At 40.6% G+C, this 17,226-nt stretch overlaps 1 protein-coding gene across 3 annotated transcripts in view; it reads left to right on the plus strand.

The window, feature by feature from the left end:
• The first annotated feature begins 1,335 nt into the window (after positions 1–1,335).
• tprb (translocated promoter region b, nuclear basket protein) overlaps positions 1,336–17,226 on the plus strand; it is a 67,092-nt gene continuing 51,201 nt past the window's right edge. For 2 of the 3 annotated variants that reach the window (XM_055642157.1, XM_055642156.1), the window contains exons 1-8: positions 1,336–1,565; positions 7,247–7,351; positions 7,455–7,528; positions 9,745–9,841; positions 12,824–12,927; positions 15,918–16,082; positions 16,306–16,398; positions 16,729–16,809. In XM_055642157.1, the coding sequence (XP_055498132.1) occupies positions 1,412–1,565; positions 7,247–7,351; positions 7,455–7,528; positions 9,745–9,841; positions 12,824–12,927; positions 15,918–16,082; positions 16,306–16,398; positions 16,729–16,809 (873 nt within the window). In that variant the 5' untranslated portion in view covers positions 1,336–1,411. The remainder of the gene's footprint in view (positions 1,566–7,246; positions 7,352–7,454; positions 7,529–9,744; positions 9,842–12,823; positions 12,928–15,917; positions 16,083–16,305; positions 16,399–16,728; positions 16,810–17,226) is intronic. The other variant, XM_055642155.1, reaches the window with a different exon arrangement.

Raw genomic sequence — 17,226 nt, forward strand, 5'->3', positions numbered from 1 at the left:
AACCTAGAGTTAAGCTAGGGCAGTCACCTAATGAAAGTTGAATGACCAGAGAGCAAGCAAATTCATGAACAGTAGACTTTTGGATGACCTAAGGTTTGTGATGGCTGCATTGAAGATGGGTAGGGCTTCATATAATCAGTTAAACATTAAGGGGGGAAAAACAAGGGCTAGGGAAATTAGAGAAAATAGTGAGGTCCTTAAACATAATATTACCAAAGAGGCGATGTTGGCAACCTTGATGTGCATAAAAGTGGATACGTTCACCAGGGTCTGACCAAGTGTATCCAAGAATAGGAAGAGGGAGAATAAATTTCAGTGGCCCTGCCAGAGGTTTGTGAATCTTCCTTAGTCATGGGTGAGGTGCCAGAAGACTGGAAGGTGGCTAATGTTCTTCATTTATTTAAAAAGGCTCCTAGGACATGCCAGGGAACCGTGGGCCAGTGAGCCTTATGTAAGTGGTTAGAAACTTCCTGGAGGGCACTCTGAAAAGCAATGTAGTCATCAGTCTGAAGAAGGGTCCCGACACGAAACGTCACCCCTTCCTTCCCTCCAGAGATGCTGCCTGTCGCTCTGAGTTACTCCAGCATTTTGTGTCTATCTTCAAGATAGATATGACCTTGATAAGGCCTTCAAAATAACGAAAAGGGACTTTCCGTCTAAACTGGACTGAATGTTCAGCAGCTGTGGAAGGACTAGAATGCCATCACTTGATGACACCAACATTGGTGATGCGGTGGACAGGGATGAAGGTTGTTGTCTCAGCTTTAAAAAAGAATATTGATCAACTGGAAAGTAGGCAAAGGATTGTAGATGGAATTTAATTAAAACATGTAAAAAGTGATTGCGATTTGAGAAGTGAAACCGGGGCAAGGCATACATAGTGAACGATAGGCTCCTGAGGAATGTTATAGAACAGAACAACTGGGGGTGCAAGTGCATGGGTCTGTGAAAGTGGGGACATAAGTAGATAAGATGGTGAATAAGGTGTTATAGTATTCGTGCCTTCAACCGATGGGGCATTGAGTTGATTTGGAATTTCAGTTAAAGAGACCATGTGCAGCAACACTGAAGAAGCCCACACACTGCGTTCTTCCGCCTTCCTGAACACGGAAGTGACAGTGCTGGGAGGAAGTGAGAGCGCGGTGGCTTCCGGGAGTTGTAGTCCATGGTCGTTAGATCGTCAATGGCCGCCCCCCTGAGGGCCAGTCTGACCACGGGAGGTGACCATGGACAGGGGCAGGGGGGCGGGGTCAGTGCCCGCGTTGCCAGGGAGACGGGGCGGGGGCAGCGGCCTTTGCCGCCGCTATTTATAAGTCCCAGAGGGCGACGCGCGCTGATTACGTAGGCCTGCTTCACAAGCGCCGACTGTGACGTGTGCGAGCGGCGCGTTGCGGCGGGCGCAGATTGCAACATGGCGGCGGCCGTGTTGCAGCAGTTGCTTGATCGCGCTGAATTTGCCAAAATACCCAAAAATGTCGTGTCCAAGCTCGAGAAGCTCATCTCCGACAAAGATGTAGACGTTGATACGGTCAAGGCCAAGTACGAGCGATTGAAAGTGGATAGTGGTAGGTGAAGTATGGAAGTGCGCAAAAATACCAGCGCGGTTGTCCTGGATTATTCCACAGTCGTCAGATGCAATGTTCAGTCGCTTCAGTTGTCGAGAAACGATCCCCTTTTATTTCTAATCAACTCTAGGATTATTTAAAAAACCCCGACAAATCAACGATTAGAAACGTTACCTTTATCTCCATAGATGCTGCTTGCTTTGAGTATTAATATCGTATGTTTTTATTTAGAGCATTTTGCGAACGTATCTAAAAGTTACAATTTTAGTTTGATAGCTTGTTGGTTTGGAGACGTACGGAACTGTGGATGCAGGAATCTTGAGCAAAACAAAAAGTTTTGGAGGAACTCAGTAGGTCAAGCAACACCGAGTAACTCAGTAGGGTAGGTCAGGCAACACCTGTAGAGTCTGAAGAAGGGTTTCGGCCCGAAACGCCACCTATTTCCTTCGCTCCATAGATGCTGCTGCACCCGCTGAGTTTCTCCAACATTTTTGTGTACCTTCGATCTTCCAGCATCTGCAGTTCCTTCTTGAACACCTGTAGAGAGAATGGACAGGCAAGGCTTCGGATTGGAAGGATGGACTGTCGTGAAATGTTGTTTATCTATTCCCTCTACAGATGCTGTTTCACCTGTTGAGTTCCTCCTGATCTTTGCATTTTGATATCCTATTATGTTGGATGCAACTTTTCTTTGTTTTCCATGGTTAGTTTTTCCATTGTTTTATCCCATGCCCCCTACCCACTTTATGTCCAGGCCAAGTTACTCTGTGTCTTTCTACTCGGAATGTTTATTAGTGGTATGTAACGTGAGGTCAGTATGCACCATCATTTTAGGATTTTGCCTTTTCTATTGGTATTACTTATTGATGTGTTAGATACCATAGTATTTTGAGACTGTGACTATTCCTTTGATGATTTAGATTTCTGTAACGCACACTAGGCCAACCAAAATTAGCTTTGACCTGGGTTGATATGTGGAACTGGTGTTGAGGCCATTACAGATAATTGCTTGAGAGACAGGAAAGACTAGCTGCTCAAAGTTCCAAGGTTTAGATGTTTTAGATATGATGGAAAATAGGTGAGGTTTATTATGGATCCTGATAATGTCGCAGCTTTACTCAGAGAGACACCTTGGAGGACTGGAACACTGAGTTGTGGGTGATTTTAATTTCCCAATATTGATTGGGATTTAATTTGTGCCAGTGGACTAGATGTGACGTGATTTGTTTGATGCATACAGGAGTGTTTCTTGAATCAAGCTGAAGTTCGTCCCATGAGTGAAAGTGCCATATTACACATTGTACAGGAAAATGAGTGAGCAGCTGATCATGTTGAGGAGAGAGAGTGTGTTTTAGTGTGTATGTCTATAAGAGATGGGTAGACATAAAAACAAACATAAAATAACAGTACAAAAAAAGATAAAACCAGTGCTCCCAAGTCTATGTAGTTCAAAGCTTATTTGGAGGTTATAGTGTTTAATAACTTGATGGCTGGAGGGAAGAAGCTGTTCCTCAACCTACACGTTAGTTTTCAGGCTCAGATATCATCTTCCTGATGATAGGAGTGAAGTGTGTGTCCTGGGTCGTGTGGGTCTTTGATGATGCCTTTTCGAGGTAGGGAAGTCTGAATCCCTGATGGCAGTGTTAATCACTTTTTGCAGTCGGCTTTGCTCCTGAGCATTCAAGTTGTTGAACCAGGCCGGGATGTAACCAATCAATATGCTCTGTACCTTGCGCCTGTAGAACTCCAAGAGAGTACTCTCTGACATACCAACTCTCAGCAACCTTCTCATGAAGTAGCGGTGTTGATGGGCTTTCTTTATAATTGCATCAATGTTCTGGGTCCAGGAAAGATGTTCAGAGATATGCACGTCCAGGGATCTGAAACTTTTGATTCTCCCCATTGTCCGTTCTCATTCTTCCTCTTTGAAAGTCCACAATCAATTATTTGGTTTGTTGTGCTGGCCCCATTTGGTCAGTCGATTGACCCCCCTTTTATACTCTGACATAGTCTGTCATTTGTCCCACAACGGTGGTATTGTCGGCGAACTGGAAGATGGCGTTCGCACAGTTCTCACAGCTAGATAGTTGTGAGTATAGAGTGAGTGATCATAATTCTGAAACTTTTCAGAATATTTTGGTTTGGTATTGGTTTATTATTGGCATGTGTATTATCCAAGTGAATCACACTATACACAAGTACAATCAAACCGCACAAGTACAACAGGTAGTGGGAAGAGAGAGGGGAAACGCTGCGGAATATAATGATACAGCTACAGATAAAAAGTGCCACAGCCCAATGACGTTTATTCGGAGATCAGGAACACATCTTGGTTTATGATGAATCTGTTCAAAAACTTGGAAGAAGCTATACTTGAATCTGGAGTTGCATGCATTCAAGCTCTCAATTTAGGATGCTTTCTCTGGAGTGTCAAAATTAGTAATATCATCGCAGAAATGTTGAATTTCTTTAGTCTTCTGAGGAAATGGTGGCATTGGGGTGCTTTCTTGAAATAGCTTCGGTGTGGTTGGATCAGCATATTTTGCCTTGGAACATGAAGTTCCCAACCATCTCCACTTCAGCACCATTGTTGCAGACCCAGGGCATGTAGGCCACTGCATTCTGAAATCATTGACTAGCTCCTTCATTTAGCTGATATTGAGGGAATGTTTGTTGTCTTGACACCGCCCCATTCCTGTTCTCCAGCTTGTCATTGTTTGAAATCTGGCCCGCTGTGATGACAGAACTTGACTATATAATTGTGAGTGTACAATAATTATAGCAAGGGGATGAGAACACATCTTTGCAGGGCATCAGTACTGAGCATCATTGCAACAGTATTGGACAGACACTAGAGAGATTAGATTGGGAGCAGATGTTTTGGAATAAATTCACTTCTGACATGTAGGAGTTATAGGCCAGTGAGCCTTGCATCATTGGTGGGGAAATTAATGAAGAAGATTCTGAGGGACAGGATTTACTTGTATTTGGGGGAAGCATGGACATGTCAGGGAAAATCAATGCGATCATGTGCATGGGAGAGGTCCTGTCTGTCAATTTTCTTTTTTAAAGGGGGTGATGGAGATGATTGAGGTTAGTAGGGCAATGGACGTTGTCTACATGGGCATTAGTAAAGCATTTGACAAGGTCCCTAATGATTGGCTGATTCAGAAAATTATGTCAGATGGGGTCCACTGAGTTAGTAAGTGAGATGCAAAATTGGCTTGGTCATAAAGAACAGAGAATTGTGGCAGAGATGTGTTTCTCTGACTGGAGGGTGGGACCAGTAGTGTTTCACAGCGATCAGTGCTGGGACCTCTTGTGATAATCTGGATTAAAATGACGGTGGTCTGATCAATACATTTGCAGGTGCCACAATAATTGGTTGGAGTTGCGGAAAGCGAGGAAGATTGTTTAAAAAATGCAACAGAATATAGATGATCGGAAATCTAGGCAGTGAAATGACTGATGGAGTTTAGTCTGGATTAGATGCCACAGCATACCACCTCAATAGGAAAATGAAATTGTCACGTGGTAATTTGAAGATTTTGGAAAGTTGTCATAATTCCACTCTTGAGCCACAACCTCAAAAAGATCTTACAACTTCTCGGGGGGGGGGGGGGGGGGGGGGGGGATTGAGCATGATCATCTGCATTGATTAAGATTTAGATTGGTTGCATCTTTTGACATTTGTACGCAATGTCATAAATGGAAACTTTTTTGCTTTTCTCGAACGGGGAGGAACGTGGTGGTGATTTGGGTATCATAACGAGGATTAACAGGAACTTCATTTATTGCTCATCCTGTCCTATGTGGTCTTTTGAAGGTGGTGGTGAAAACTTTGTGCTGTTCCTGTGGGACATTAGCATTTTCAAATTAGCTATGTGTTGTGTGTCTGAATGAGGCTTGAATGATAGATGTCCTCTCCTGATGAAACACATGGAATTTTTACAACAATCCAATATTCTAAGATTATCATTGGCATGGTACAATTTTTCCAAATTCCAGATTGTGATCTAGGTTTATATTACATTGCTATATATCTACCTGTAGATTACCAAATATTTTTTAATGTTTTCTGTGATTGTGATTATTTCTGGAAATGTCCCTTTTGCATGCTTTTTTATATAAGCTTTGGTACTTCGCACTGGACAAAAAGATCTTATTTGAATCCATGCAAAATAGTTTGAAGAAAATCTGCATTATATAAGTTTTTCTCAGCCTTTTATGAGCATAAGTTAAGCTCACTAGCAACAGGTTCACCTTAGTCAACCCTTGAGTTTGGTAATGCCCACAGGATGTGAGCACATAATGGAGGCTTATGCATCATAATAATACTGCATTGTTTTGGTCAAACATTTTACAGCAACATTTTTGGTTGCACATGTTGGCTGTATCACTAATCAAATGGCTCATTTTCAAACAGCAGGACCTCTTCCAATGTAAGACAAATTTGAATGCCTAAACCAATAGCAACCATCTAGATTTTCTAAATGTTGATCATAAAGACAATTGTGGGTCAGTATTCAAAAATTAGTTCACAAATTTTCTGCCATAAAATTATTTTTCCTGAAGTTATTGTTAACCTGTGAAATACTTTGCAATGTCCTGAGGGAATGCAGGAGGTATGTTATGTCAGTAATCTCAAAGTTGTAAATTGCAGAAGGCTTCTGTTCCATATAACGTGCATTAAGGTGCTTCTAATTTTATTATTGAACTGTGTACAGTTTACAGAGGTGATGAATTGGTGGACGGTTGTAAAGTCTGAATATTTTACTCTTCATCACCTTAGTGAAAGGAAACCTAGCATTCTTATCCAGCAATAGTCTATTATGGTTACTGTTTTTAGGCCAACATAGTTAACTTCTAACTCAATGGAAATGGACTAGGTTAGTTGGTTTCCTCAAGCCAAGTTGGATTCCCCAAGCCAAGTTGGATTCTCCAAGCCACAAATCAGATGCTCCAAGCCTTATCAAATACTTGGGAAATAGATTATATGAATGCTTTCCTGGCCCAGGGATGTTTGAAATGAAAAATCATGTATAGGTCCACCCACCGATTTTCAAGCAACGAGTGGAGCGGCGTCTCATAATCTGGGCGAAATTACGACAGTGTACTTGAATCCTCAACCCCCCCCCCCCCCCCCCGGAAGTCCCCTTGTAAATGTAGCATCTAGATGGGGTGGCATGGCCAATTTACCTCGTCTGAACTTTGGTGGACGATTGGTTGGGTCAAATTTACCCCCTGTGGTTGAGGCTCTGGAGGTCCGCCTTGGACTGGGTCGACTTTGTCGGCCGATGTCTCTAGTCGTCTGCTTGTACGGCCGGTTTGGGTAACATTGGACTTCTCTTGGAGGTGGACCTGGAATTACTATTGCTTTATGTTTATTACCCATTGGCATGAGATAATGAAACCTTTTGTTGATTCTATTGACTGGGTTTTTGTAAACATGTTATGTTTCAGATTGAAAGAACTTGTATATCTTCTAATCACACTGCACTCTTTTATGTTTAATTATTTGGAATTTGAAACAAGTTACTTGATAAATAATTTATTAATTCTGGTGTCTTTTTGTGTAAACTTCGGTTGGATAATATATTTGCATATTGTGTACAAATATCAGTGCATAGAAAGCATGTTAAAATGTTATAAAAATTAAAAGCATTTTTATAACATTTCAGAGCAACAGTACTTTGAAGTGGAAAAACGACTGACCCAGACACAGGAAAAGTTAGTATCAGAGACTCAAGAATGTCAGAAATTGCGTGAGGAACTTTCTACACTTAGTAAGTACTACTGCAAAAGTTCAAAAGTTTTAAGATGGGTTAATTTCTAACGGTACTGGGTCAGATGAGTCCATACATTTTCTTCTTGATTTGTTCTTCACAGATGATCAATTAAAAGATACTAAGGGCAAAAATAAGGACCTAGAATCTGCGAAGGACAAACTAATGAATACAGAGGTATGCAATGTGAAATACAGTATTTTACTTATCCTTGGCATTTGCCACCTTGCCCAACTCTCCTTATCTCCACAGATGTTGCATTTTACCTCCACAAATTTTGAGTAAATCCAACGTTGTATTGATTTTTCAATAAATGTTGATGGAATGAAATGGAGGAAAAGCTCTTCATCTAACCAGAGAATGTAGTAACCAAAAGTTGTAGTCCATATTGCATGACATGCAGGAAGAGAGGACCTGCATTCCTAGGGCAGGTTATAAAGTGATAGTTAAATGGCATGGAAATGGAACTTTCAGCCCGACTCATCTTTGCTAATTAAGATGTTTGTCTCAGCTGGCCCGGTTTATGGCCCATATTAATAAATCTTTTCTATCCATGTACCTGTTCAATGTCTTATATACATTGTAATGGTGCCCGCCTCCACAGCTTCATCTGGTAGCTCGTTCCCTATATCTGCCATCTACTGTGTGGCGAAAGTTGCCTCTTGGATCTCGTAAATCCTATTTAATCTTGATTCTATTTGATTGTAGTTTTAAATGTACTTACTCTGGGAACTAGATTGTGATCATCACCTTGTCAACACTTCTCATGATTTTATATACCTCAATCCCCTATGCTCTAGGGAAAAAAAATATTCTCATCCAATCCAGCCTCTTCCTATAACTCAAGCCCTTCAGTTCCGCTAACACCCTTGTAACTCTTTGCTGCCTCCTTTTTAGCTAAATGACATCTATCCTATAACTGGGTGACCAAAAATGCACACGATACACCAAGTGCCGTCTTACCAAAGACTTGTACAAGTGTCCCAACCCCTGTACTCGATACATTGATTGCTGAAGGGAAGTATGCCAACACTGTCTCTAGGGATGCTGCCTGACCCGCTGGAGTTACTCCAGTATTTTGAGTCTTTCCTTGGTAAATCAGTATGTGCAATTCCTTTTTTTCTACTGTCTTCATCACTCCATCTACCCGTGCCCTCAACCCGTGCAGAAACAGAGATGAGAACAATAAAGACAGATGAAAAGGTTGGGATAGAGGGATCTGGATCATGGGCCTGCAGATATAGGATTGGTAAGATTTACATTGTCGGCAGAGATGAGCTCTTCAGTGTTCCATGAATCAGAGGGAATAAGTAACAGAAATGTAACATGCAAGTGTAGCACTTGTAGCAAGTTGAATGGGGTGTTGACTTTCATTACAAGGTGTTTGGAGCATTTAGAGGAATTGGTATTAGTTGATTATTATCATGTGTAACATAGAAACATAGAAAATAGGTGCAGGAGTAGGCCATTCGGACATTTGAGCCTGCACCGCCATTCAATATGATCATGGCTGATCATCCAACTAGGTATCCTGTACCTGCCTTCTCTCCATACCCTCTGATGCCTTTAGCCACAAGGGCCACATCTAACCCTGTTAAATATAGACAATGAACTGGCCTCAACTACCTTCTGTGCCAGAGAATTCCAGAGATTCACCACTCTCTGTGTGAAAAATGTTTTTCTCATCTCGGTCCTAAAAGATTTCCCCCTTATCCTTAAACTGTGACCCCTTGTTCTGGACTTCCCCAACATCAGGAACAATCTTCGTGCATCTAGTCTGTCCAACCCCTTAAGAATTTTGTACGTTTCTATAAGATCCCCCCTCAATCTTCCAAATTCTAGCGCGTACAAGCCGAGTCTATCCAGTCTTTCTTCATATGAAAGTCCTGACATCCCAGGAATCAGTCTGGGTGAACCTTCTCTATACTCCCTCTATGGCAAGAATGTCTTTCCTCAGATTAGGAGACCAAAACTGTACACAATATTCCAGGTGTGGTGACGAGATACAGTGAAAAGTTTTGTTGCGTGCCATCGAATCAAAATTATACTACACATGTGTGCAATCTGGCAATTCGCAAGTACAACCGTTAGTGAGTGTAAGGAGAAAAATACTGAAGAATATAGTGTTACAGCATTTTAACCTTACAGGAAAATGCATGATCTGCAATCAGGTGGGTTGAAAAATCAGGTCTACACTCTATCTTCTGGAAATACTTGTTCAGCAGTCTGATAACAGTGGGAAGGGATCAGTGGTTGATGTAGGATTGCGAATCCCATCTATGGTCCATTATTATCACTGCTTGTAGTAAGTTGCTATTGGTGGCTTGAACCATTGTCTTTCCTGGAAAATATAAATAAGTATCATGTTTAATTTTCATTTCATTTCAATACAGAGCCAGCTTTCTCGTGCAAAAAATGAATTAGATAATGAAAAACGAGAGCTAGTGAGAACACTTGAACGTAGATTACAGGAAGTGGAACATTTGAATGGTATGTTGAGTAACTTCATTAAAATTTAGTACCTAATTGCAACAGCCCTTAAAGATACCTTATACCTTAACATAAGTTTTCACATATTTCTAATAATGTGTGATGTGCAAAGTAATTTGCCAATGACGTTTACCTCCTACCATTGTATGTACCTTTTGCCGCTTCAAAGCTGTGATCTTCACGTGTGTCTGAAAACAAGTTTTGTTATAGTGATGTTAAAGCTGAAAAGGAGATGGGAATAGAATCTTGGATAATATGCATGACATACGGGTGGTCGTGAAGAATGATCTTGTTACCATCAGGGGCAGCAAAAATTATGTTTGAATGATTTCTGCCCCCCTCCCCCATTAAAAAAAGGCATTTGTAAAGAGTAATAATAACAAAATAACACGTGTTTACTAGCAAAGGTAACATGGGGAGGGTTTTTTAGCAAGAGTGTACAAATCAATTTGGTCCAACTACAATTTCATCTACTTTTTGGGACAATTTCTTGGAGCATTGATCTTGTGTCAGTTTGTTCCAGACTTTGTCTTTTGTGGCAATATGGGGTTAGTGAGTAATTTAGTGGTGGAGCATTGGAAAAAAGGATTAGGTGGTGTGAAATTTAATATGGCTTCCTTTGCAACATTAGGTCAGAAACTAGAATCTTGTACAAAACAAATTCCATTGATGGTGAGAGAGATGCATTTGCTCAGGGAAGTTTACTTTGATTGCTTTAAATGTATAGACCAGAAAATATTATATTATATATTTTGTACATTCCCAAACAAAAATTGAGAACTTAAACTTCTGCAGGAAAATTAATTCAAAGAAGGCTTTCTAATGCCATCTAAGATCACCCCGTTCTAGCCTGCCCAATCTCTCCCTGCACCTTGGGGCCCTTGAATCCTGGTAGACCCTTGTAAATCTTCCCTGCACTCTTTCTAACTTAATGGCAACTTTCCTATAACAGGGTGACCAAACACAATACTCTACTCACTAATATTAGTACAACTGTAATATAACATCCATACTTCTTTACTTAATTCTCTGGCCGATGAAGGCCAAAAGCTATCTGTGACACCACATACTTTTTGACAACAGTTTTAACAGCTGGTGAGATGGTGAATGTGGGTCTAATAGACTGATAAAGGATTACAGGAGACGGGGTTTACCATTTTACAGCACTTGGAGCTTTGCATCAATCCGGTGTAGGCAGGGAAATGTATGACAAGTGCAGTTGATTCACTGAGGCTGGATGAATGAAAAGATATTGTGCGCCTGATGTGCCTTCTAGATTCCTTTGTTGTGCAAAATTGTCCGACATCGTTGGGTAATAAGAGACGATGGATGCTTTTTTGATTCTGAATTTCCAAGGTTCTTGGATAAAACCGTAAGATTGTAAAACATATCACTGTTATTGAAGAAATTGAGGAAACAATGGGCTGATCATAGTTATTTACAAAAGGCTATAATCATTGGGTACTATCAATACCATGAATTTGTAATTTCATATTGGGCGATGTTACCATAGTTTTATGAATGGGTAAGGTATTTGACAATGATTTTCAAAAATGTTCATAACTGAGTGATGGAAACTGAAGGGAAATGGGGAGGGTGATGTGGTGCGTGCCATTGGGCACAGAAGATTGTGATGGGATGCAACAGAAAATATTGTTGGATAAGGATTTGGATATAGTGTTAAGTTGCCATTCAAAATGGCTGGGTAAAGGACAAAAATTGAACAAAGAACAATGGGTCATTCAAAAATTGATATATATCTAAGCTCACCAGTAACCTGGAACACAGTAGTGAAAAGAATTAAAGTATGTAGAGCAGCAGCAATAGTGGAGTGCCCATAGTGGTTTGGTGCTGAGGTAGAGTTGTGTGTAGGATTTTGCAGGGTCGATGCGAAGAAGCAGTTCTTGAACATTGAGGTGATGATTCGCAGGCTTCTGTAACATATTCCCGGTGGTAGCAGTGAGAAGAGAGTATTGCCATGGTGTGTTATCTATGATATTAACTGCCTTCCTGAGGCATCAGTACTGTTGGTGGTTGGGCGGTCAGTACCCCTGATGGACAGCAAGTGGTTGGGCAATGGATGATTTTTAAAACGGGTGACAACCTTGCGTAGTGACAGGTCAAAGAGAAGGATTTTCCCGAGATGCATAGTACCCTGAACGTGTTGTCATAGATGGGTAAAATGGTAAACAAGGCTTTTGGTACATTGGCCTTATCTGTCAGGTTATTGAGTATGGAAGTAGGAACATTATGTTACTGTTGTAAAAGATGTTGATGAGGCTGGATTTGGAGTATTGTTTTGTTTTGATCACCCTGCTAACAGAAAGTATATCATCAAGCTGGAAAGAGTGCAGAGATGATTTACGAAAGGTAAAGGTTGGGCAGGCTAGGACCAGAGGACAAAAGTTTAAGGTGAGAGCGAAAAAATTTAACTCGGGGGAGCAGCATTTTCATGCAGAAGATAAGATCGTAAGGAATAGACGTAGAATTAGGCCATTCGGCCCATCATGTCTACTACACCATTCAATCATGGCTGATTTACCTCTCCATCCTTACCCCATTCTCCTGCCTTCTCCCCATAACCTCGGACATGTGTACTAATCAAGAATCTATCTATCTCTGCCTTAAAAATATCCACTAACGGCCTCCGCAGCCTTCTGTGGCAAAGAATTCCACAGATTCACCACACTGACTAAATAAAAATCTCCTTCCTAAAAGAAGGTCCTTTAATTCTATGACCTCTAATCCTAGATTCTCCCACTAGTGGAAACATCCTCTCCACATCCAGATGGGTGGGTGTGTGGAACGACCTGCCAGAGGAGGTAGTTGAGGCAATAGATCGGAAAGGTTTAGAGGGATATGGGCCAAATGCAGGCAAATGGGACTTACTTAGATGGATGTCTTGTCTTGTTCGGCATGGGTGAGTTGGGCCAAACAATGTAAAGAAATGTAATGAATTTGACCCATTTTGTTTTTCTATAGGGGATTTGAAACGTCTAAATGATAAACTTGTGGAAGCGCATTCAGCAAAGATAGACCTTCAATTAAAACTCGATGAACTTCAAGTATCAGAAGTTTCTATTAAGGTGAGCTGCAATCTGTCGATGGCTACCAGGTGAAATATTGCTGATTTTATACTATTTTTCAACTGCACTTGAACACTTTATTTTATGACCATCTCTTATATATAATGAAATCATAATTAACCATAGTTTCTTCCTTAGCCTTTGATTCATGTGGTTCTGAACAATACTTCCTTTCAATTATTTGCTAGTGATTCCTGTTTTTTTAATGCAGAATTGTCCAATTCAGTGGGGTTAAATATATTTAATTGCGTAATATAAACCATGATTGCTGTCGAACCATGATTTATTACGGTTCTTTCAAAATTCCACAGTCTTGAGCATTTGATTTTGTGTGCATTTAAGTTACGTGATGAGTAACGCAAAACGGAGGAGAGAATAGATTGAGGAGCATTCTTCAGAAAAAAAAAATCATAAGGGAAAAAAGGGGGCATGTAGCTTTGATAGATAAGATTAAGGAGAATCCATAAAAGTAAAAAGAGAAAGAAAACTACACAGTGCTGGAGGTCAACAGGTCAGGCAGCATCTCTGGAGATGACATTTTGGGTTGAGACCCTTCTTCAGACTAGAGAGAGATAGAAACAGAAACATAGAAAAATAGGTGCTGGGGTAGGCCATTCGGTCTTTCGTGCCAGCACCGATCATGGCTGATCATCTAAAATCAGTACCCAATTCCTGCTTTTTCCCATATCCCTTGATTCCTCTAGCCCTAAGAGCTAAATCCAACTCCTAAAACCATCCAGTGAATTGGCCTCCACTGCCTTCTACTGATTCACAATTCTCTGGGTGAAAACGTTTTCCCTCATCTCAGTCCTCAATGGCTTACCCCTTATTCTTAAACTGTGACCCCTGGTTCTGGACTCCCCCAACATCGGGAACATTATTCCCGCATCTAGCCTGTCCAATCCATTAAGAATTTTATACGTTTCTATAAGATACCCTCTCATCCTGCTAAGTTTCAGTGAATATAAGTCCAGTCGACCCATTCTTTCATCATATGCCAGTCCTGCCATCCCGGGAATTAACCTGTTGAACCTTCGCTGCACTCCCTCAATAGCAAGAATGTCCTTCCTCAAATTAGGAAACCACAATACTCCAGTTGCGGTCTCACCAGGGCCCTGTACAACTGCAATTGTACAGTTAGGACCACACATAAACCAAAGAGAGACATTTCCATTTCTGTGGAGCCTCAGGGATGGGAGGTCCTCAATGAATAAAACCTATTAATTTAAAATGTAGGAAGGTAGATATATCTGGGGCCTGATCAGGTATGTCTAAGTACACTGTGTGAAGGAAGAAATCGTAGGTACTTTGACTGAGATAGATGAATTTACAATTGTTAGATGCAGGTAGGGTGCTGGAAAACTGGAGGGCAGCAAATGTGCTTTGATTTAAGGAGGGTGGCTAATGCTCCTCTATTTAAGAAGGGCTTCATAGCAAAATGTGGGAATTATAAACCATAAGGCTAACATCTATGTCAGGCAAGTTACTGGAAAGGATTTCCAATGAATAAAATCTTCATGCATTGGAATATGCGTCAGTTAACTTGGGATTTGTGTGCGGAAAATTGAGTCTCGTGTATCTGAGATTTTTGAATTAACCGAGAAGGTTGATAAGGGTAGGGCCAGAGACGTAGTCCATATGATAAGATTTGCCATTTGATAAGATTTGGCATGGTAGAGTAGGCTGGAAGATTCAGGGTAGGAAGGGGGGGGGGGGCAAATAGAGATTATAATTTGGGTAAGTGTGAGGTTTCACTTTAGGAAGTTAAATCAAAACAAGATCTTGATGGTGAAGCCACCAGCCTTGGGGAGTGTTGTAGAGCAAAGGGATGTAGGGATGTAAATACATTGTTCTCTGAAAGTAGTCGTAGGTTTAGGGTGGTGAAGGGCAACATTCTCACACAGAGTGTGGTAGGTATTTGGAATGGGCTGATGGAGGAAGTAGTTACGGTAGGTTTAGTAACAACAGTTAAAAGACATTTGGACACGGTATATGGAAAGGATAAGAGGGGTTTTTGGTCGGGCACATGGAAGTGGGACTAGCTTGGATGGGTCATATTGGGTCAGAGTGGACAAGTTGGTCGCTTCAAGTTCACTTTTATTTGTCACATGAACCAACTAAGGTACAGTGAAATGAGTTACCATGCAGCCATACAATCCAAAAGAGCACAACAGAACTTAACATAAACAGCCACCACTGCAGAATCAATATTCTTCACAAGTCAATAACGTTCATTCAATCTTCCTCATATCGTGGACATATTATTGGGCTCATGCACATATTCATAGATATGTTTGAACGTTTTGAAGGTGGTTTTTGATCTTGTGAGTATATGGGCAATGACGGTTGATTGTACCAGTAATTCACAAGATGAGATTCCTGGAATGAAATTGAGTTTTATGAAATGGAATAGTTTTGGCTTCATTTACTGGAGTTAACAATGAAACATGTAAGATTTTGAAAGACATTCACAAGTAAATGGTGAGAAGCTGTTTCTTCTGGCTGGAGCATCAAAATTAAATACAATGGTTCCAAGAAAAGGTCAGAGACTGGGTTTCATGTAGCAAGTGATTCACCTCTTGCCAGCACAAAGGTGCAATATTTCCACGTCAGGAATGTGATAAAATATTCTCCACTCGCTCCATCTGGATTAAAGCAGGCTGTTTGATTTATATCGTACCCACTGCCTAAATATTCTACTGAATAATCTGATAACACATCCCAAACATGTAACCTTCTTTAAGGGAAGATAAGTAGCAAATGCATCGGAGAGCAAGTTCTATTTCAAGATTTGGATGTTCATTATTGCTAGGTCTAAAGTGCTCTCCACCTGCAAACACAGTGGAAATACCTTCACTAATCGGAGTTCTTAAGGGCAATTAGCGGTGGGTAATCATTGCTATCCTTGCCAGTAACACCCATATCTTGAAAATGAATAAAAACTTTTTTTTGATTCTCTTGTTACTAAACTTGTTTCTCTTTGTTTGCAGTATCGTGAGAAACGTCTAGAGCAAGAAAAGGAATTATTAATGAGTCAAAACAGTTGGTTGAATACAGAATTAAAAACAAAAACTGATGAGCTGCTAGGACTTCGTCGAGAAAAAAGCAATGAAATTCTCGAACTCCGATGTAATTTGGAGAACAAAAAGGATGAGGTAATGTCCCTTGTGCTTGGTGAATACAATTTAAAAAAACTTGAAATTCAAATAATATACAACTCAAATTTTGCTCAGTTCCAGGGCTATGACTTGAAGGGTGTCTGCTGCTGAATGAGCTTGTTTATTTACCCTTGCCTGTGAAGCCTTCCTGAAAGCATTTGAGTTTGATTCTTTCCTACTGAGTTACAGTGTTATTCATTTTGACTGCAATGCTTTACAGGTTTGCAGCCTGGAAGAGCAAATTCGTACTTTAAAGTCAGCTAAGGAAAACTTTGAGGAACAAGTTGAGGATTTAATGAATAAGTTGAAGGAGGTTCGTATTCTGTTCACTATCATTGAATGGGCATCAGATAATATTCCAAAATAGAGTGTATGGCCTCAACCCACTTGTGACTGTGTACATTAACATAGTCACCTGTTGCTAATTTCTCAATTGTGTTTCTTTTTTTCTTACTGTTTTCAAATGTGCTGTTATACTGGTAATTCACCACATTAGTTTGTGTACGACTTGGCAGCAAGTTAAAAAAATTAAACCGTTTGGTGTCAGGTATTTTACTAAAATCAATTTGTAAGCCTTGATGCATATGGGACCTGTCTAGATTTGTACAGCCTTCAATAATTATATGTATTTTTTCACAATTAGTCCAAGGAACAGTCAGCAACCATGGAAGAGAGATTTAGAAATGAATTGAATGCACACGTGAAGCTGTCCAATTTGTACAAGGTATTTGTTCTACATTTTATTAATGTTGTTCGTTTGCATAAATTATGTGGATTTTCTTGCGAAATAAGAGTAGTTCTGGATTGAACTGTCTACCTCTGGCATGTTCTTCATTTGTGAGGCATATTTTCTTATGTGCAAGGCTTTGTAAGCGGGTGTATCAGGGAAAGGGATGTGATTTGAGGTTAATGGGTGATATTTGTGTTAAATGGGGGTAATGGGTTAAAGTGATATGATTCAATGGAAGTCGGGTCGGAGGGGTTTCTTTAAAGAGCTGATGTGAGAATTGGCCATGATTACTGCAGCTCCCTGCCATGCAGCACTGTGGTGAAAATGTCTTGCAGATGAAGACCATGGCAGTGCTGCACTTTGAGGCATCTGTTCACATGCTGTCAGACAGGAGAGGGGATGGCAAGGAGG

This window comes from Leucoraja erinacea, chromosome 10 (assembly GCF_028641065.1).
Source record: "Leucoraja erinacea ecotype New England chromosome 10, Leri_hhj_1, whole genome shotgun sequence".
Lineage (NCBI taxonomy): Eukaryota > Metazoa > Chordata > Chondrichthyes > Rajiformes > Rajidae > Leucoraja > Leucoraja erinaceus.